The 16960-nt window shown below is 41.0% G+C and overlaps 1 protein-coding gene across 1 annotated transcript in view; it reads right to left on the bottom strand.

The window, feature by feature from the left end:
- cep295 (centrosomal protein 295) overlaps positions 1-16911 on the bottom strand; it is a 43643-nt gene extending 26732 nt beyond the window's left edge. The window contains exons 1-8 of the mRNA XM_061682743.1: positions 16565-16911; positions 11953-12153; positions 11567-11691; positions 11383-11476; positions 7910-8020; positions 7703-7843; positions 3667-3850; positions 1568-1726 (exon numbers count right to left, since the gene is read on the bottom strand). Coding sequence (XP_061538727.1) covers positions 1568-1726; positions 3667-3850; positions 7703-7843; positions 7910-8020; positions 11383-11476; positions 11567-11691; positions 11953-12153; positions 16565-16663 — 1114 coding nt within the window. The 5' untranslated portion in view covers positions 16664-16911. The remainder of the gene's footprint in view (positions 1-1567; positions 1727-3666; positions 3851-7702; positions 7844-7909; positions 8021-11382; positions 11477-11566; positions 11692-11952; positions 12154-16564) is intronic.
- Positions 16912-16960: the final 49 nt, after the last annotated feature.

The raw sequence follows: 16960 nt of genomic DNA, 5'->3' as shown, positions 1-16960 counted from the left end.
CAGCAATTCAATCTACCAATGTTATTTGTTTGCAAAATAGTGTGCTGAGTTTTATTTTTGACATTTGAGCTCTGGTTAATCTGATTTCATGGACATGAAAACAGAATTGCCAAAGGCAAATAAATCCATATTTTTGATGGTGGCAGGTCGAAATCTCATATACTGGTACATTGATTCAGGCTGCAACTGCGCCTGCCATTACAAAGTTGATGTAATAAAAACAAAATGACACAGTGAAGCCATCATTTATTAACGATTATGATTATGACTGTCCCACAGTAATGTTCTTGACAACATTTTGAAAATGTGGAAATTTAGACAAATTTGGTCAAACTGTTCTGGAAGTGAATTTTTATTGGTTGGCAGCTCTATAATAATAACTCTAGCGATAATAATTCAAACCAGTTTGCCTCGATCAGGTGCTCCTCCCAAGATTTCTGATAGAGGAGTGCAAAGAATAATCAGAAGGGTTGTCCAAGAGCCAAGGAACACCTGTGGAGAGCTTCAAACAGACCTGGAATTAGCAGGTACTGTTGTCACAAGGAAAACAGTGAGTAATGCACTCCGCCGCTATGGCCTGTATGCAAAGACCACATTGCTGGGAAAAAAAAAGGATGTCAAGTTTGCTGAACAACATTTGGACAAGCCAATCAAATACTGGGAGAATATAGTCTGATCTGATGAGAGCAAACTTTAACTGTTTGGATGCCATCATGAACACCACGTTTGGAGGAGAAATGGCACTCCACAGCACCCTAAAAACACCATACCAACAGTAAAGATCGGAGGTGGGAACATGATGGTGTGGGGCTGATTTTCAGCAAATGGTACTGGTAAACTTCACATTGAAGGAGGGATGAATGGGCAAATGTACGCAGGTGCGAAGAAAATTGGGCGGTACGCACGTATCACGAGTCTGACGGTAATTTTGCGTATATGCTCAACTGATGCGCAGAATGAGAACACTTCTACGCATTTATTAGTGAATGAGGTCTTTTGTCCTCATGTAAATTAAGCTCAGAACGACAGCATCTTACTAATAGTGTTTTTTCCCACTATTAATGCCACTTTTGGCTTACTAGTAAACTACTGTGCTACAATACTACTACTACTACTACCAACCACTCGTAGCCTCTTGCGCCTTACTCGCAGCACCAAAATGCCCATTCGTAATTTTCCTCACTAGAAACGTACACTGAACCAGAATATAAACGCACTAGTTTTCTGTTTGTTCCCTTTTTCATGAGCTGAACTCAAAGATCAAAGACTTTTTCTATGTACACAAAAGGCTTATTTCTCTCAAATGTTTTTCACAAACCTGTTGATTAGAGAGAATAATTATTGCAAAGGTGTGCCTTAGGTTGCCCACAAACTGTTATCATTAGTTTTGTTCAAAAACCTTAGACTTATGTTCTGACAGTAGATGACTTAAAAATTACGTCGACTGCCTTTTGTATCGAAACGATTTTGGAAAATCAGAGAAAAAAAGCATTTGCATAATACATTTGGAATGCAGTGTAGTGCCTCTACTGTATAATCCATGTAAAAAAGATTTATAATTTAGTACCACATGCAGAGTCCTGTGATTCCGGGTCCACTTGCGACTTGTCTATTTCAGATGTGTTGGTTTCGTCCAGCATGACATCCAGCTCTGGGTCCTGGCTGATTGTGGATGTGTCAGGAAGCGGTTCGGATACCAGCCGGCCCACGAGGTCACCTTTGATTTCTGGGTTCAGGTACATTAAATTGCATTAAAGCATCACTTGTATCATTTGAGGCCACTTGGTTGGAAGATAGCCATTCCATGTCAAAACACGCATACAGTAATGCCCTGCATACTTGCAGTTCACTGTTCGAAAATTCACGTTTTCAAGTTTTTTTTCTTCTGTAGAACCTATCGCCAGTTATTCAGACCCAAAAAAAAATATTACCTCATTGTAATTTTTGTGCAGTTTCTAAAACACCCTAAGATGCAACAAGGTGCTGTCAAAGCCTTGTCTAAATTAATAACGTGTAGAGCGGTGCCTTGATTTACGAATGCACCATCTAAGTTTTCCAGAGTAACAATTTTTTTTTCCTTTGTTGCCAGTCAAAATTTGAGGTACAAGCTGGCTTTGGATACGCTGCCGCTAGATGGCAGCAGAGAACATCAACTCAACATCCGCCCAGCATCCCCTCACGCACAATTTGAAGTACATTTAGATTGAGCTACAAGCCCAGTCACAGAACAAATTAAACTTAAGTCAAAGTGCCACTGTATGTTGAAGTGATGAATCTTGACTGCGAGACATTGGGGAGGAGCCAAGTTCACCCTGGGTTGTTAGTAGACTTTACACCGATTTTATCGGGCTTATCGGTCCGATAATTAGCATTTTATGCTGATCAGCTTTGTCATAATTCGCCGATCAGATCAATGATGTCGTTGATCAACTCCGCAAAAGACATTTTCTCCGCATCACCCCGTATACAGTATATTTGAATCCAAAAGCTAGTTTCTTTTGAGCCTTGTCGCGTACCTTTTGACGTAGTATTGGAAATATTTGACGGCCAATGAAGTTATTGTGTGCAACAGACAACATGTAATTCCCGGATCAAACAAGAGAAATTTCCTCTTTCACGATTGCACTGTCAGACAACTGAAATAAAATATTGTATTCCGATACCACCGCATCCCATTTTTTATAATCATTGGGCTTTATCTTGTCAACTCAAATGTGACTGGCTACACTCGTTACCGTTGCGACGACAACAAAAGTGGATTGTATTATAAGGACAAAATGGGGGAAAACGTGTGTTGGTGGTCACCGGTGCTCAGGACAGGAGAGGACGTTCGTTTAAGGCTTGCTTGAGGTATGTTCACATAGGCAATAAAATGTTGTTTAGCCTAGCAAGCTAGCGGTATCACGACCGGTTGGACGTAAACATGCCGCCGTTCTGTCGAATCATGCTCGAAGGTTTCGGTGTGGGTGAAGTCATTTAATTAAAAATAAAGTAATTTAATTACAGTAAGTTAGCACCCATTATTTCGGTCATGTAATGTTGGTTTGACCTGACTGATTAGAATACACAATCTGACGAGAGCAGTGATTTCCAACTTTTTTGGAGCCAAGGAACATATTTTACGGCGCACCAACAAACAAAAATGTCACAAAAAGTGGATACATTAATTACTGTATTTACTTCCTGCCATCTAATAATAGACCATTCATTTGTTCTGTCTGTTACAATGCCTCACTGGCATAAATAGAGGAACAAAGATACATTTATTGTAAACAAAATGTTTTGAGCAATTAAGTACACATGTACAGTAAATGAACAGGTCATTTAAATAGACACAGTCTATCTTGTGATCGGTTATCGTTTTTTTAAATTCGGTGATCGGCCCCAAAAATCCTGATCGTGTAAAGCCTAGTTGTTAGTGGAATTTACAGAAAGTCTTTGCAGTTTTTACATGCGCACTTCCAATGTAAAAATGTTTTCCCCAAAAACCAAATCATCTGTAAGCCATTTATTTTTAATTGTAGTGTTTTAAGATGAGTTTGAAATAGGATCACAATTTGTAGTATATTTTTCATTTTGACTGTTAATATCGGTAATTATATATTTGTAGGAGGGTGTCAATTACTATTTGCTGACAGATTATTATAATAAGTACAGAGTTCTTACTCTTTTCTCTGGTGTACATGTCCTCAAAGGCAAACTCCATGTCCCTTTGGAAGTCATCCTTCATCTCCTGCCTTAAGTGAGGCGGCTGGAAGATCTGCGGCGGCATCTGAAACGCCTGCTGCCGCCTCCTCAACATGTCAGCCTGCTGCATGTGCTCCAGTTCCACAAGAAGCCGATCGCGGTCCTACAGGAAGCAGAGGAAAAATTTACAGTGTCTCTTTGAAGCATTGGAGCATAACAAGGGCGGCAAGGTGCCCGACTGGTTAACACGTCTGCCTCACAGTTCTGAGGACCAGGGTTCAAATCCACCCTCGCCTGTGTGGAGTTTGCATGTTCTCCCCCTGCCTGTGTGGGTTTTCCCCGGGTACTCCGGTTTCCTCGCACATTCTAAAAACATGCATGGTAGGCTAATTCAAGACTCTAAATCGTACGTAGATGTGCCCTTCAATTGGCTGGCGACCAGTTAAGGGTGAACCCCGCCTCTTGCCCATACTTAAAATTAATTGGTGCCAATAATGGTGAGCAGGACTGTACATACAGGTTTCGTAGCAACATAATGCACCATCCAAGCAACATCTTTTCCAGCAACATCGCTGCAAGACAATCCTAAGTGACATTCTGCGCGTGTTACAATAGCGTGGCTTCAAGAGTGCGAGTATTAGACTGGTACAAGACCAGTGGTTCTTAACCTTGTTGGAGGTACGGAACCCCGCAAGTTTCATCTGGAGTTCAAGGAAAACTTCCTAATTTTAAAAATAAAATACGGTTTATTTCAAATTCAAAATGGGTATATATTTTGTCTGTGTAGATTCTCAGTCATCCAGGCCATGCACAAAATGAACCATGCATCAGTTGCGCACAAAATCATTGTTTTAAAAGAACAAAACATGAATTTCACACACAAAAAAAATAAATGAAAATTTACTGTTAGTGTGAATGTGAATTTTCTGTTGCCATTCCCCTTGGTAAGTGCCACTCTCATATCAGAGGAATAGACTTCGTTGTGAAAATTCACAACAAATTATGTTCCTTGTCTGTTATTTCTACAATCCTGGATAAGGGTTCATAGGTAAGACTAGATTTTTTTTGGGGCTCTTTTTTATTATTGATGCGCTGTCTGGCGCCACAGCAATGCTATTCAACTCAAGTGTATTGTTGAAATGCTAAATAAAGAAAAAGGAACAGAGCATTTCAACTTGAGGCACAGCGCCGCAATGGTAAACGCCCAACACGGCATTCAAAATGCAGTGTAAAGGCGCTTACGGATACACGCACGGTGTGTGTCGAGTCCTCCGTTGAACCCCAGCGACTGTCTCACCGAACCCCTGGGGTCCGATCGAACCCAGGTTAAGAAACACTGTACTAGACGATGGGTTGAAAAGGATTAGCAAATAATTCAATTGTTTTCCTTTATGTTTTACACAATGTCCCAACTTCATAGGAATTGGCGTTTGTAGAACAAATTGGCAAGCCAGTCCAGAATAACAGAAGGTACATTATAAACTCAAAAACAGTTCTTATTTTTTTATTATCGCATCTGCCTTTCCAGGCAATGTGTGTGAGCGCTGTAGACAGGGTTAGCTTGGTATAGAAAATACATATTCTAATGTTAGCTCTTATTTTCATATACAGTGGGGCAAAACATTTATTTAGTCAGCCACCAATTGTGCAAGTTCTCCCACCTAAAAAGATAAAAGAGGCCTGTAATTTTCATCATAGGTATACCTCACCTATGAGACACGAAATGAGAAGAAAAAAACCCCAGAGAAATCACTGATTTTTTTCAAGAATTTATTAGCAAATTATGGTGGAAAATAACTATTTGGTCAATAACAAAAGTTCATCTCAATACTTTGTGATATACCCTTTGTTGGCAATGACAGAGGTCAAACATTTTTTATAAGTCTTCACAAGGTTTTTACACAGTGTTGCTGGTATTTGGACCATTCCGCCATGCAGATCTCCTCTATAGCAGTGATGTTTTGGGGCTGTCGATGGGCAACAGACTTTCAACTCCCTCCAAAGATTTTGTATGGGGTTGAGATCTGGAGACTGGCTAGGCCACTCCAGGACCTTGAAATGCTTCTTACGAAGCCACTCGTTCGTTGCCCGGGCGGTGTATTTGGGATCATTGTCATGCTGAAAGACCCAGCCACGTTTCATCTTCAATGCCCTTGCTGAGGGAAGGAGGTTTTTCACTCAAAATCTCACAATATATGGGCCCATTCATTCTTTCCTTTTCACGGATCAGTCGTCCTGGTCCCTTTGCAGAAAAACAGCCCCAAAGCATGATGTTTAAACCCCCATGCTTCACAGTAGCTATGGTTTTCTTTGGATGCAACGCAGCATTCTTTCTCATCCAAACACGACAAGTTCAGTTTTTACCAAAAACTATTTTGGTTTCATCTGACCATATTATATTTTCCCAATCCTCTTCTGGATCATCCAAATGCTCTCGAGCAAACTTCAGATGGGCCTGGACATGTACTGGCTTAAGCAGGGGGACATATCTGGCACTGCAGGAATTGAGTCCCGGGCGGCGTAGTGTGTTACTGATGGTAGCCTTTGTTACGTTGGTCCCAGCTCTCTGCAGGTCATTCACTAGGTCCCCCCATGTGGTTCTGGGATTTTTGCTCACCGTTCTTGCGATCATTTTGACCCCACGGGGTGAGATTTTGCGTGGAGCCCCAGATCAAGGCAGATTATCAGTGGTCTTGTATGTGTTCCATTTCCTAATAATTGCTCCCACAGTTGATTTCTTCACACCAAGCTCCTTATCTATTGCAGAGTCAGTTTTCCCAGCCTGTTGCAGGTCTACAATTTAGTTTCTGGTGTCCTTTAACAACAGCTCTTTGGTCTTGGCCGTAGTAGAGTTTGGTGTGTGACTGCTTTGAGGTTGTGGACAGGTGTCTCAAACAGGTGCCGTTAATACAGGTAACGAGTGGAGGACAGAGAAGCCTATTAAAGATATGGGTCTATGAGAGCCAGAAATCTTGCTGGTTTGTTGGTGACCAAATATTTATTTTCCACCATAATTTGCGAGTAAATTCTTTAAAAATCAGACGATCTGATTTTCTGGATTTATTTTCTCGTTTTGTCTCTCATAGGTGAGGTATACCCATGATGAAAATTACAAGCCTCTCTCATCTTTTTAAGTGGGAGAACTAGCACAATTGGTGAATGACCAAATACTTTTTTTCCCCACTGTATCTTGACCCACCGTTTAACTTGTTAGCTGAGTATTTTGTTTCACTCACCCGTTGACTTCACTGAAGTTCAGCACACTGTAGGCTGAGGCTCAGAGCAAGAGGGAGCACGTCAAAGACTGCACTCCGTTACTTCGACACATCGCGAAACCTCCCTTGTACAATATAACATTATGACCTAATCTTATTGCAAGCGGTGCACTGAGGTGACTGGTCATGTATTTTAAAAAGGTTAAGACAAACTTTCGATCACAGCCACGCTGCTACTCTTCACCGATTTTGAGCACGTTCTTCTTCAGGTCGGCAGCTCAGCGGACAACAGGCATCCAAACTAGGAACTGAAATTTTAAGATTTGAACAATTCCGGCAGAATTGGAATGTTTGTCCGGGTTCCAATTGATTGTCGATACTCAATGCCCAACCCAAGGACGTGCTGTGTCTGCGGGTGCAGGATCAAGGGTTGAGCGAAACAATGTTGGATGTTTTTTGGGCATCGTTATGGTCAAGTCAGGACGACAGTAAAAGTTCATTTTCACAATAAAGAGATTGTTGATCGACGACCACTCATCTCCGTGCCATCGTTAAAGCAGAACTCTTTTTTCACTATTGCATGAGGGCATTTGGTGAATTTGCTAATTAACAGCTGACATGAAGATTAATTTATAAGATTTTTCAGCTAGTGTGTTGTAAAACCCAACACATGATTGCCGATTAATCGACATTAAGCTTGAACAGTCATTGTGCAGTGGTAAACTCAGCACGTCTACTTGGCGGTTTAACCCTTAGTACTGCGTATTGCGTCAAAGTAACAAGCGCATGAAAAGTCATACCAGTGCAAGGTGCTCTTTCCGCAAAGCGGATTTCCCTCGAAGACGAGCAGTCTCCATCCGCTCGGCTCTCTTCCTTTCGTCGTCCCTCTGGAAGTCCTGCAGCCTCTTCATCTCCAGTTCCGCTCCCTCATGGGCATCAGTCTATTTGTGCGAATCCACTTAGTACAACGCGAAACAGGAACATACGGTTAACGGAAAGGCTTTTACCAGCTGCGTGTCCACCGCTCGGTCCACTGTGGCCATGTGATAACGTGTAAAGGCAAAGGCACTGACGTCTGACTTCTTTCCCACATGCAATTTCTCTGAATCAGTAGCCTGCTTGAAAGGGGAAAAAAAACACTGTATACAGTGGACCACCGTATATTCGCAGTTCGCCACACACAGATTCACTTTTTTTTTTTTTTTTTTTTTAATATTGGGATGGCCGTCAATTAGTAACAGATTTTCGCTATTTGTGGTTGGGCCCATTCCCTCTCCTGCAAATAGCGGGGTTCCACTGTACAGTGAAAGCCTGCTAAATCACAGTTCTCCATTCGGAAGAGATTTTTAAGCGATCCATTTTTTTTTAATAGGTTTTTACAATATACCGGGCAAGTCCCAATTTAGAGTTGCATGCCTTCAGTGTTGTACCATGTTGTACCGCAACATGCTTAGCAGCCCTGAGGTACTGTATACTGGGAGACATGCAGCGTAAGTAAGAGCATGAAGAGGACATAATACAGTAGCACATTTTGCCATTTTAAATGTTCCCAGACCAGAGAGAATAAATGCCAGAGTATTGTATGCAATGTTTGGAAGAGTTGCTGCTCAGTGATCAAATAGCAGTTTATAATTAGCGTAACAGCTATGCTAATTTCTGTTAGCCCGTTTATGGTGGTTTACATTGTATGTTATGGTTTGGTTGAACATTTTGGTGTTTAAATATACAATGTTTATCTTTTGTTTTACATGAATTTTACAGTAAACTTCACCCGGAAGTGACAAATTAAGCAGCTTGAAGCAAGCATGCTTTACCTCTAACTTGGAGAACTAAGCAAGCGGAAGAGTGAAAACAAACAAAGTAATACTTTAAAAAGTGTATTTTAATATGGTTAAGTGCATTTTTCTTAGTTTGACATAATTCTTCATTTTTTTCCCCTAAAAAATTCTCAAAAGTCGACGGTGTACATTTAAAAAAATGTACACTATCATAAGCAAACTAGATTTTTTTCCCCACATTGTAAATGTATAGCGGTTGTGAAAAATGTGTACTTTCATTCCAAAAGTATATGTAATGTTAGAAATTTTTACATAATACGGAAAACTTTCGCTGCTCATCCACTGCTTCACACCTGAATAACGACGTCTTCACAGGCGCTGACATATCCTATCATATATACCTGTCCGGATGGACTTCTGGGTCACAGACCGGACATGTGTGAGTGTGTGTTACGTCGGCGCAACGCCATTCCCTACATTTCCCTGTTAAATGACTCTGTTCCACCGCAATGCGGTCTCCAGTTGGTTACCTTTAAGACGTTTCACTTGGAACTCAATCCTTCTTAGATAGCTACTCCGCATTGCTACAGACACTAGCTAGCTCCTGCAGCTGCTAGATGCTTGCATCTCCAGACTTGCAGTACAAGAGCCGGAGAAAAAAAAACACCCGTGGACCACACACCAACTATTAACTAACGACTTGATTCATCCAGTGCTGTGGACTCCAGGGGAAGCACTAGTGTGGTAAACCAGCACCGCAACAACAATCCCGCTCTTCTCCTAGTCAGCCACTTGCTACATGCGGACTCCTTTGTACCTGCCCAGTCATCGCAGCACAGGGCCGAGATGGCACCTAGTTGCAGCCTACCCGGTAAGACTGTAGTATTTCTAACAGTACTATTAAAATGTTATACGTACCGTATCATTGAGCATTGATTTGAGTCAACCACAGTCTTTGTTCGTTGCCAATATGAGAACGTTAATAGAAATGGTGAGGGGCGACACAAACGTTCGATTAAAAAATAATAATAATTATGTCAGTGCATGATCACAGAGCAGAATATTTCATTGAAAAACCTAATAAAATACTAATAATAATACTCCATGTTTTGTGCATGGATAGCAGCAAATACATGGTATGTGTTATAAATTGGTAAAAGGGATTTCCTGATTTTTTTAGTGTCGATTTTTGGGGTGCGTAATATACTCAAGTGCTTATTATAGACAAATTACGGTAATTGTTTTTTGTGTGTATGTATTTTGTCAAATATTTATATAATTACTAAGACTGTTTCATTCGAGTCCCACCACTATTAAACATATCAGTCATCTTTGGCCTGCCGCACACTGTGGTACAACCCTATGGACCAGACCATTAGATAAAAATAAGAGTTGCCGACGCACCCCTGCACATTAGTAGTTTGATATATGGATGCCCTGAATAGCAAGCCTGTATAGGAGTTTGTTGCTGTATATACAGCATATTGTACTCAATCACATTTCTTCAAGCATAAAATTACAAGATTAATAGTTAAGGAAGAAGCAGGTTCCTAAGGAGGATGGACGTGGGCGGGAATAAAAGCGAGTGTGGACATTTTAAAAGGAGTCTCTCTGACTCCATTCATTTGAACTTATCCAGCAAGGTCTGTACTGTTCACTTTCTCATCCACCAGCCCATTACACATTATGATTATAGTTAAGTATTGCTGTAAAACACAATATTTTATGTTTTATATTCTCCAATTATTTGGCTTGGGTCAGCGCGGCGGAAGCTCGGTGTCTCGCGTTCTCAAAACCCGTATATATATTAAAAAAAAAAAAAAGAAAAAACGTTTTTTGGGGCATTTTGATTGGCTGTAAGCTGCGAAGTTGCGACAGTGATTTAAATTTTGAAAACCAGTGGCAGACTGATTGGTCATTCATGAAAACAGTTGCTAAACCACGCACAGCCTTTAGACATTTAAAAGGCCAATATTTTGGCTATTTACACCTCCACAGAGTGTTAACATGGACTTAGTATAAAAGTGTCAATTTCATGTAAAAAAAACCCACTGGTTTTGTCATACGATTTTCCTCTGACAGCTACTTCTGTTTGACCCGGTTTTGTATCCGCTTTGTCCATATTTGGCTAAGACCGCCACCTTTCCTCTAATTGATTTCCTCCATGTAGAAGAGCCACTTGTGAGAGCAAGTTTGTTATATAGGCAGGGCTGGCTCAGGAGCAGGGATATAAGCGGAGCTCTTCGCTAGTGACATAGATAAACGTGGAAAATTCGAATAACCTGATTTCAGGCCTCTTGGCAGAAAAACGTTTGGACCTCAGGAATGCATGGACAATTTTAATTCATATTTCAAATGTTTAGTGAGGCACCATAGAGCCAATATTAAATGTCAACTACTAGGAAAAGTTGGTCTTCTAAAAATAGGGCACCATTCAAGTACATTTCATGAGGTCTTCCATTGCATGAAAATTTACTTTAGTAGCTACAGTTTACAATTTTTCAAGTCAAAAAGCACAGTGGGTTGCAGATTTTATATTTTTTGTATTAAAATAAAAACTGCTGCTATGCTTCTGGCATGTATCTTTTTTGTTCTGTTTACATCTCTTGTACTATAATGGGATAATACCAAAGTGATCATTTTGGTCATGATAATCATTATATGACATTTCAAGTACGACCTTTTAGTACAGGGTAACACACCAGAATTGGTTTTGGTGTAGCCACTGGGAGGTTGGCCACTTTTGCCGATCTATCCTTTTCTACCTGAAGTGCCTTCTTCCTGGCATTGATTGTTCTGGAAGGGGGGAAAAAAAAAAAAAAAAAAGGCACAATTATTTTGCCATTCTGCTTCGATATTCACATTCAGATGTTGAAAAATTCTCACCGGCTTTGCATTTCGCTGTCTTTAAGCCTCTGCGACTTCAGCTCCTTGAGGGCTTCTCGAAAGCGCTCCTCTGCTTTTGCGTGATTCTGCGCCTCCCTCTGGGCTAAGGCCGCCAAATCAGGCTCCTTTTTCAGGTTGAATGACATTTAATACGTGAGACGCTGTTTTGTATTCAGATCTTGAGGATTTATTCATATTCTTGACGTGGATCTTAAGGTCAATGTACTAGTAATGAGCTTAGTCTTCACTAGTAGGACAAATACTGCAAAAAACAAAAACATGCACTAGTAGTTGACACCAACACGCTCAGAGCACCACTAGAGACATGCTATTTGAACTAACGGTATTATAATTTTATGTTATGTTACTGAAATCCATATTATTACATTTTCTTTGGCCATTCTCTGTCCATGGCCGACCATCTGGAGGCTCTGTTCGTAAAGCATCTGCAGCATGTGCAGTTTTTCGCTCCGTTGTTGCTCCCATTCTTCCCGTAGTCCCTGTCCCAGCAGCTCGAGCTCACGCCGACGCCTCTGCTCCACATTCTGCCGCGTCTGCAGCGCAAAATCCTTCTGCTGCTCACGAACCTGGAAGGGCGACAAGTTGGAGTAGGGCTGCACAATATTGGAAAACAAATTACGCGCGCAGCTTTGAAAATGTACTGCAGTTCTCCTCCAAGTCGGGCGTGTCGGTACAGCTGGTATTGGCTAGGACACCACAGGGTGCAGTTACGCCCAGCATTACTAAACACCCACCGGCCTAGCCCGATGGACCAAGAGCACCTCCAAGAGGGAAATAAATGCCATAACCACCTTGTAGCTGCATACACCATTAGAAACCAATAAACTTTTAATAACTTGTTAAATCTTATATTAAAAGAACACCAGATACCATTAAAAACTAACTATATATATATATATATATATGATAATATTGCATTACTTGATTATAATGAAAAAAATATAAATAAGGGTGCTAAGACACGATTATAAACCAACCACTTGGGGTAACGTGACATTGGATCTGCTGTGATACGATTAGAAACTATGCCATTTTAGGGAAACTTTGTATGAGCCAATCAAGACCAATAGGTGGATTTTAGAATAAGGTGGGCAAATCACAGATGTTCTTATGTGTCTCATTGTGATTGTTCAGTATTTTCGTCGTCCTGGCGAATTGCTGTTTGTTTGAGGCCTTGAATAAACATTCAGTGATCAGCTCTAGCTCTTTGTCTTTTGGTTTTATTTCAAGTCTTAGTCTAAGTTTACTTCTTAAAAATTTGAGAGCTAAATTCAAGTCCATCACTTGGCCACCATCTTCTGAGGAGAAGCAACCCAGGGCGCAGAAGGAGTGCGGACGGAGGCCGGGGACAGGAGAAGAGTCACACCCAACAAAGAAAGCGACAATTCGAGACACCACAGTATGTTCACGTACTTTTAATACGATACGGCTCCCAAGCAAGCAACAAAACGTTCTGTAGCCTAACAAGCTAGTGCTAGCACTAAGAGTTGTACGTAAACTTGCCGGCGTTCTGTTGACTCATGCTCTAAAGTTTGGTGTGTGCGAAGTAATTTAATTACAATAAATTAATTTATTTACACTAGGTTAGCACCCATTATTTCTGTCATGTTGGTTTGACCTGACTGAAAACGTATGTCAGTGGCCAATCCTTGAATGCCCCTAGAGTTCATGTATGTTTTACCTTTTGTCTAAAATGCTAGAGCATTAGTGTCAAACTCAAGGCCCAGGGGCCAGATGCGGCCCCGCCACATCATTTTATGTGGCCCGCGAAAGCAAATCATCCTCGTTAACTTCTGGGATTTTTGCTAAAATCTGTACCCAAATTCCAAATTGTCATAATAAACAATGTTGACATATTTCATTTTTTGTTACCAAACCCTTCTTCTACAGTAACTTAAACAATACTTGAAAAAACTATTATCCTTGTCTTCTGATTAAAAAACTAGTTATCTCTCAATTTGTTGTGTAATGATATTATGATTTGATGATTAAACATTTCACTGTTCTAACGACCCTCTGAGGGAAATCATAACTACAATGTGGCCTGAGACAAAAAGGAGTTTGACACCCATGTGCTAGAGAATACTTTTGAACACGGGTGCTCAATGCATCAATCGCGATCGGTAGTATTGGTAGATCGCATGACATTAAAACAAAAAAGACATCAGCCTATCATCCATCCTGTTGCTTGATTGATATACATATATAATCGACGATATCTGAATTTTTCTCACACACATGCGCAAACAACGCTGCTAAAAGGTAGAGACATACCCAAGTAGAGACATACCCAAGAAGATTTGAGGCTGTGATTGCTGCCAAAGGAGCTTCAACAAAATATTAAGCCAAGGGTGTGAATACTTACCGTATTTTCACAACCATAAGGCGCACTTAAAAGTCTTAAATTTTCTCCAAAATGGACAGGGGGCCTTATAATCCAGCGCGCCTTGTGTGTGCACAGAGTTCCAACATTTATAAATCTTGTTGTATGATGAGCACTTCGCTCGACTTTTTTTTTTTTTTTTAAGCATTTCCTGCCGACACGCTGCTTACACAGAGGAAAAGCGGATGTGGCTGAGGACAAGGGAAGGATGCTAAAGCCACGCCCCCAGTAGGGATATAGCGCCAAGGTTTTTTTTTTTTTTTTTTTTTTTTAACCGCTTTACTGACTGGGAGCATTCCCGGGGTGTGCATTGTGCAAAACAACATCGGTTTGACTAAGGACCTCTGAGCAGCCGCGAGAGAATTCAAGATCAACTAATCCATGGTTCGCAAGTGGAGGAAACAGAAAAATGAGCTTCATTCCGGGAGGCTTGACGAACCGCTGAACATCGATGTAAACAGGGCTCTCAAAGTGAAGTTGCGAGCGGCGTGGAAGCGATGGATGACAGATGGCAAATAACAGGTTTACTAAGACCAGGAGACAGCGCCAGGCGAGTTACGCCACAATTTGTGAATGGATTGTGGGATGCTGGGCTAACGTGTCTGCTTGCACTGTTCTAACGTGTCTGCTTGCACTGTTCTAACGTGTCTGCTTGCACTGTTCGAGCTTTCGCACGGCAACGAGACTGACTCAAAGCTGCCGTGTTTGATTGAGAACTTGCCCAGCTGTTCATTTTGGATACAGAAGATGAGGACTTTGGATTTGTGTATGAGGATTGATTTAAAAAAAAAAATAACGTGAGTACATTGTTAAATACTTCAATAAAGTACAACCGAACTCAGTTTTGCTCCCCAAGCCTTTTTAAAAACATTGTTTTCGCATGCATGCATGCTACGTATGTTTTAAGATAGTGTGATAGTTTTACCATGCCTGCGCCCAATAATACTTATGTATGTATGCCTTATGTATGTGTTAAATACAGAAATAGACCCCGTAACTGAGACTGCGCCTTTTAATACGGTGCGCCCTATGGTCGTGAAAATACAGTATGTACCTATTATGTTTAAATGTTTACATTTTCAATACATTTGCACAACTGTCTGAAAATATGTTTTTACTTTGTCATTATGGGATATTTTATGTAAATCTGTAAATTAAAAAAAATAAAATACACTCAAATCAGCTTTAGAATAAGTCACAGCAAAATGTGGAAAAAGTGAAAGGGTGTGAATAATTTCTGGTAGCACAGTATACATAGACACAGCTTCCCTGGGTCAGTCTGATGAAAGCATGGCTGCAATTCTGTATAAATTAAAAAAAAAAAAAAAAAAAACATGAATTCATAGGCAGTCTAGGTTACAGTTCTCTCCCAGGGACACAACGTGCTTAGGGAAGGATACGAACCGACGACCTTCCAGTTGCAGGGCGTACACTTACCATTAGATAAGATAATTTATTAAAATTATTTTTAGCGGAAGGACAGGAATTGGCTCCTAAAACCGCCGAAGAAGGGAAGAGCCACAATATGTGCCAAACTGTTAAAGAACAATTACCGTAAATATATGTAAATACTTCACAAAATGAGTTTCCTTTTAACATGTGTCCTAATGATCAGAATATATGCCTGTGTAGATTCTCAGTCAACAATGTCCTCATAATCTGAACGGTTGAATTGAGGCTCTTCTTATTTGTTGAAGTTTTAATTTAAAAAGGTGTCTTCAGTTCTAAATTTTCAAGTGTGGAGTCCCCATAAGGCGCCAGCATGGTGCAGAGGGCAAGAGGATGCCCTGAAACTGGAGGGTTTACGGCTCGTATTCCCACCCGAGCACATCGTCCCTTGGCAAGACACTTAACCCACATTGCCCATGAATGTGGTTGGATGTTTGGTGGTGGTCGGAGGCAGCATCGGAGCAGAATCTCAGCCATGCTTCTGTCAGACTGCGCCAGGGCAGCTGTGGCAAGATAAGTAGCTTAACACCAGTCGTACCGCACGATATTTTATTTGAGCATCGTCATTCCGATGCATGTGTGCGCAATAGTCACATCGCAGGTTGTGCTGCAATGTTGGGTCTTCTCAATTATACAGTGAACATTAAAAGTGACCAACAGAGGGATGTGTTTGGGCATGCCTGCTGCATTTCCTATTTCGCTCTGCAGAATTAAACAAGCCAAGCACGCGGCGCTGGTTGCGTTTTAAAGTGGCGTCCTCTGTAGTTTTTAGAGTCAAAGTTGCTGATTTTTTTTTTTTTCTATTGCAGTTGCTCCTACTCTGACGTGTCGCTATTTTCTTGGTACATTGATTTTGTAAATCTTCGTCATTGTGTTGTGACGTGAAAAGACTGCTATGTTTACAGATTTTTTATGACGTGATTCGTTGTCCGTCTTCTTGTACAGATCACCCTTGAAAAAGAGACCAAGGTTTCAATTGTTTTTGTTTTTTTTTAAATTCAGATTAAATAAAGGTTTTGATTGATTTTGAAGTGCGCCAAATAAAAGCGACCGAAAGCAATGCGGACTTTGAACGGGATAACGATCACACACAAAAAACACGACGTTATACAAAGCAGAACGTCGAAAAGTCTGTTCTCTTTTACCTGTTGTATTCGTAGTTTTCTCCTCCTCTCCCTTTCTTCTTGTATCAACTGGGCCTCTTCGTTGGGGCTCAGTCTTAATTTTCCCAGCCGTCTCGCCATTGTCTCTCGGTGTATACATTTCTCTGTGGCAATAATATGCAGCTAGCAGCTCCGTTAATTAGCCCAGCTGGTTAACTTCAATGCGTCGCAAACGTCTCGCCGCTCGAACGCGAGTTAAACGATCAAATGCGATCATATCAAGTTGTGGCTGGAACGCTAAATTACAAAAAGTAATGCGGTCAACGAAAACGAAATGAGACTTTTTGCAGCAGCCAAATCTGTGCGAACTGCGAAGCGGCCGCGTTGAATTTGTAATACGTCACATCCTGTGGTATAAACGTCCCGCCGTGTTCGCGC

The sequence above is a fragment of the Phycodurus eques genome, chromosome 7 (genome assembly GCF_024500275.1).
Source record: "Phycodurus eques isolate BA_2022a chromosome 7, UOR_Pequ_1.1, whole genome shotgun sequence".
Taxonomy (NCBI): domain Eukaryota; kingdom Metazoa; phylum Chordata; class Actinopteri; order Syngnathiformes; family Syngnathidae; genus Phycodurus; species Phycodurus eques.
Note: the sequence above shows the minus strand (reverse complement) of the source record. Positions and strands in the feature narration are given on the sequence as shown.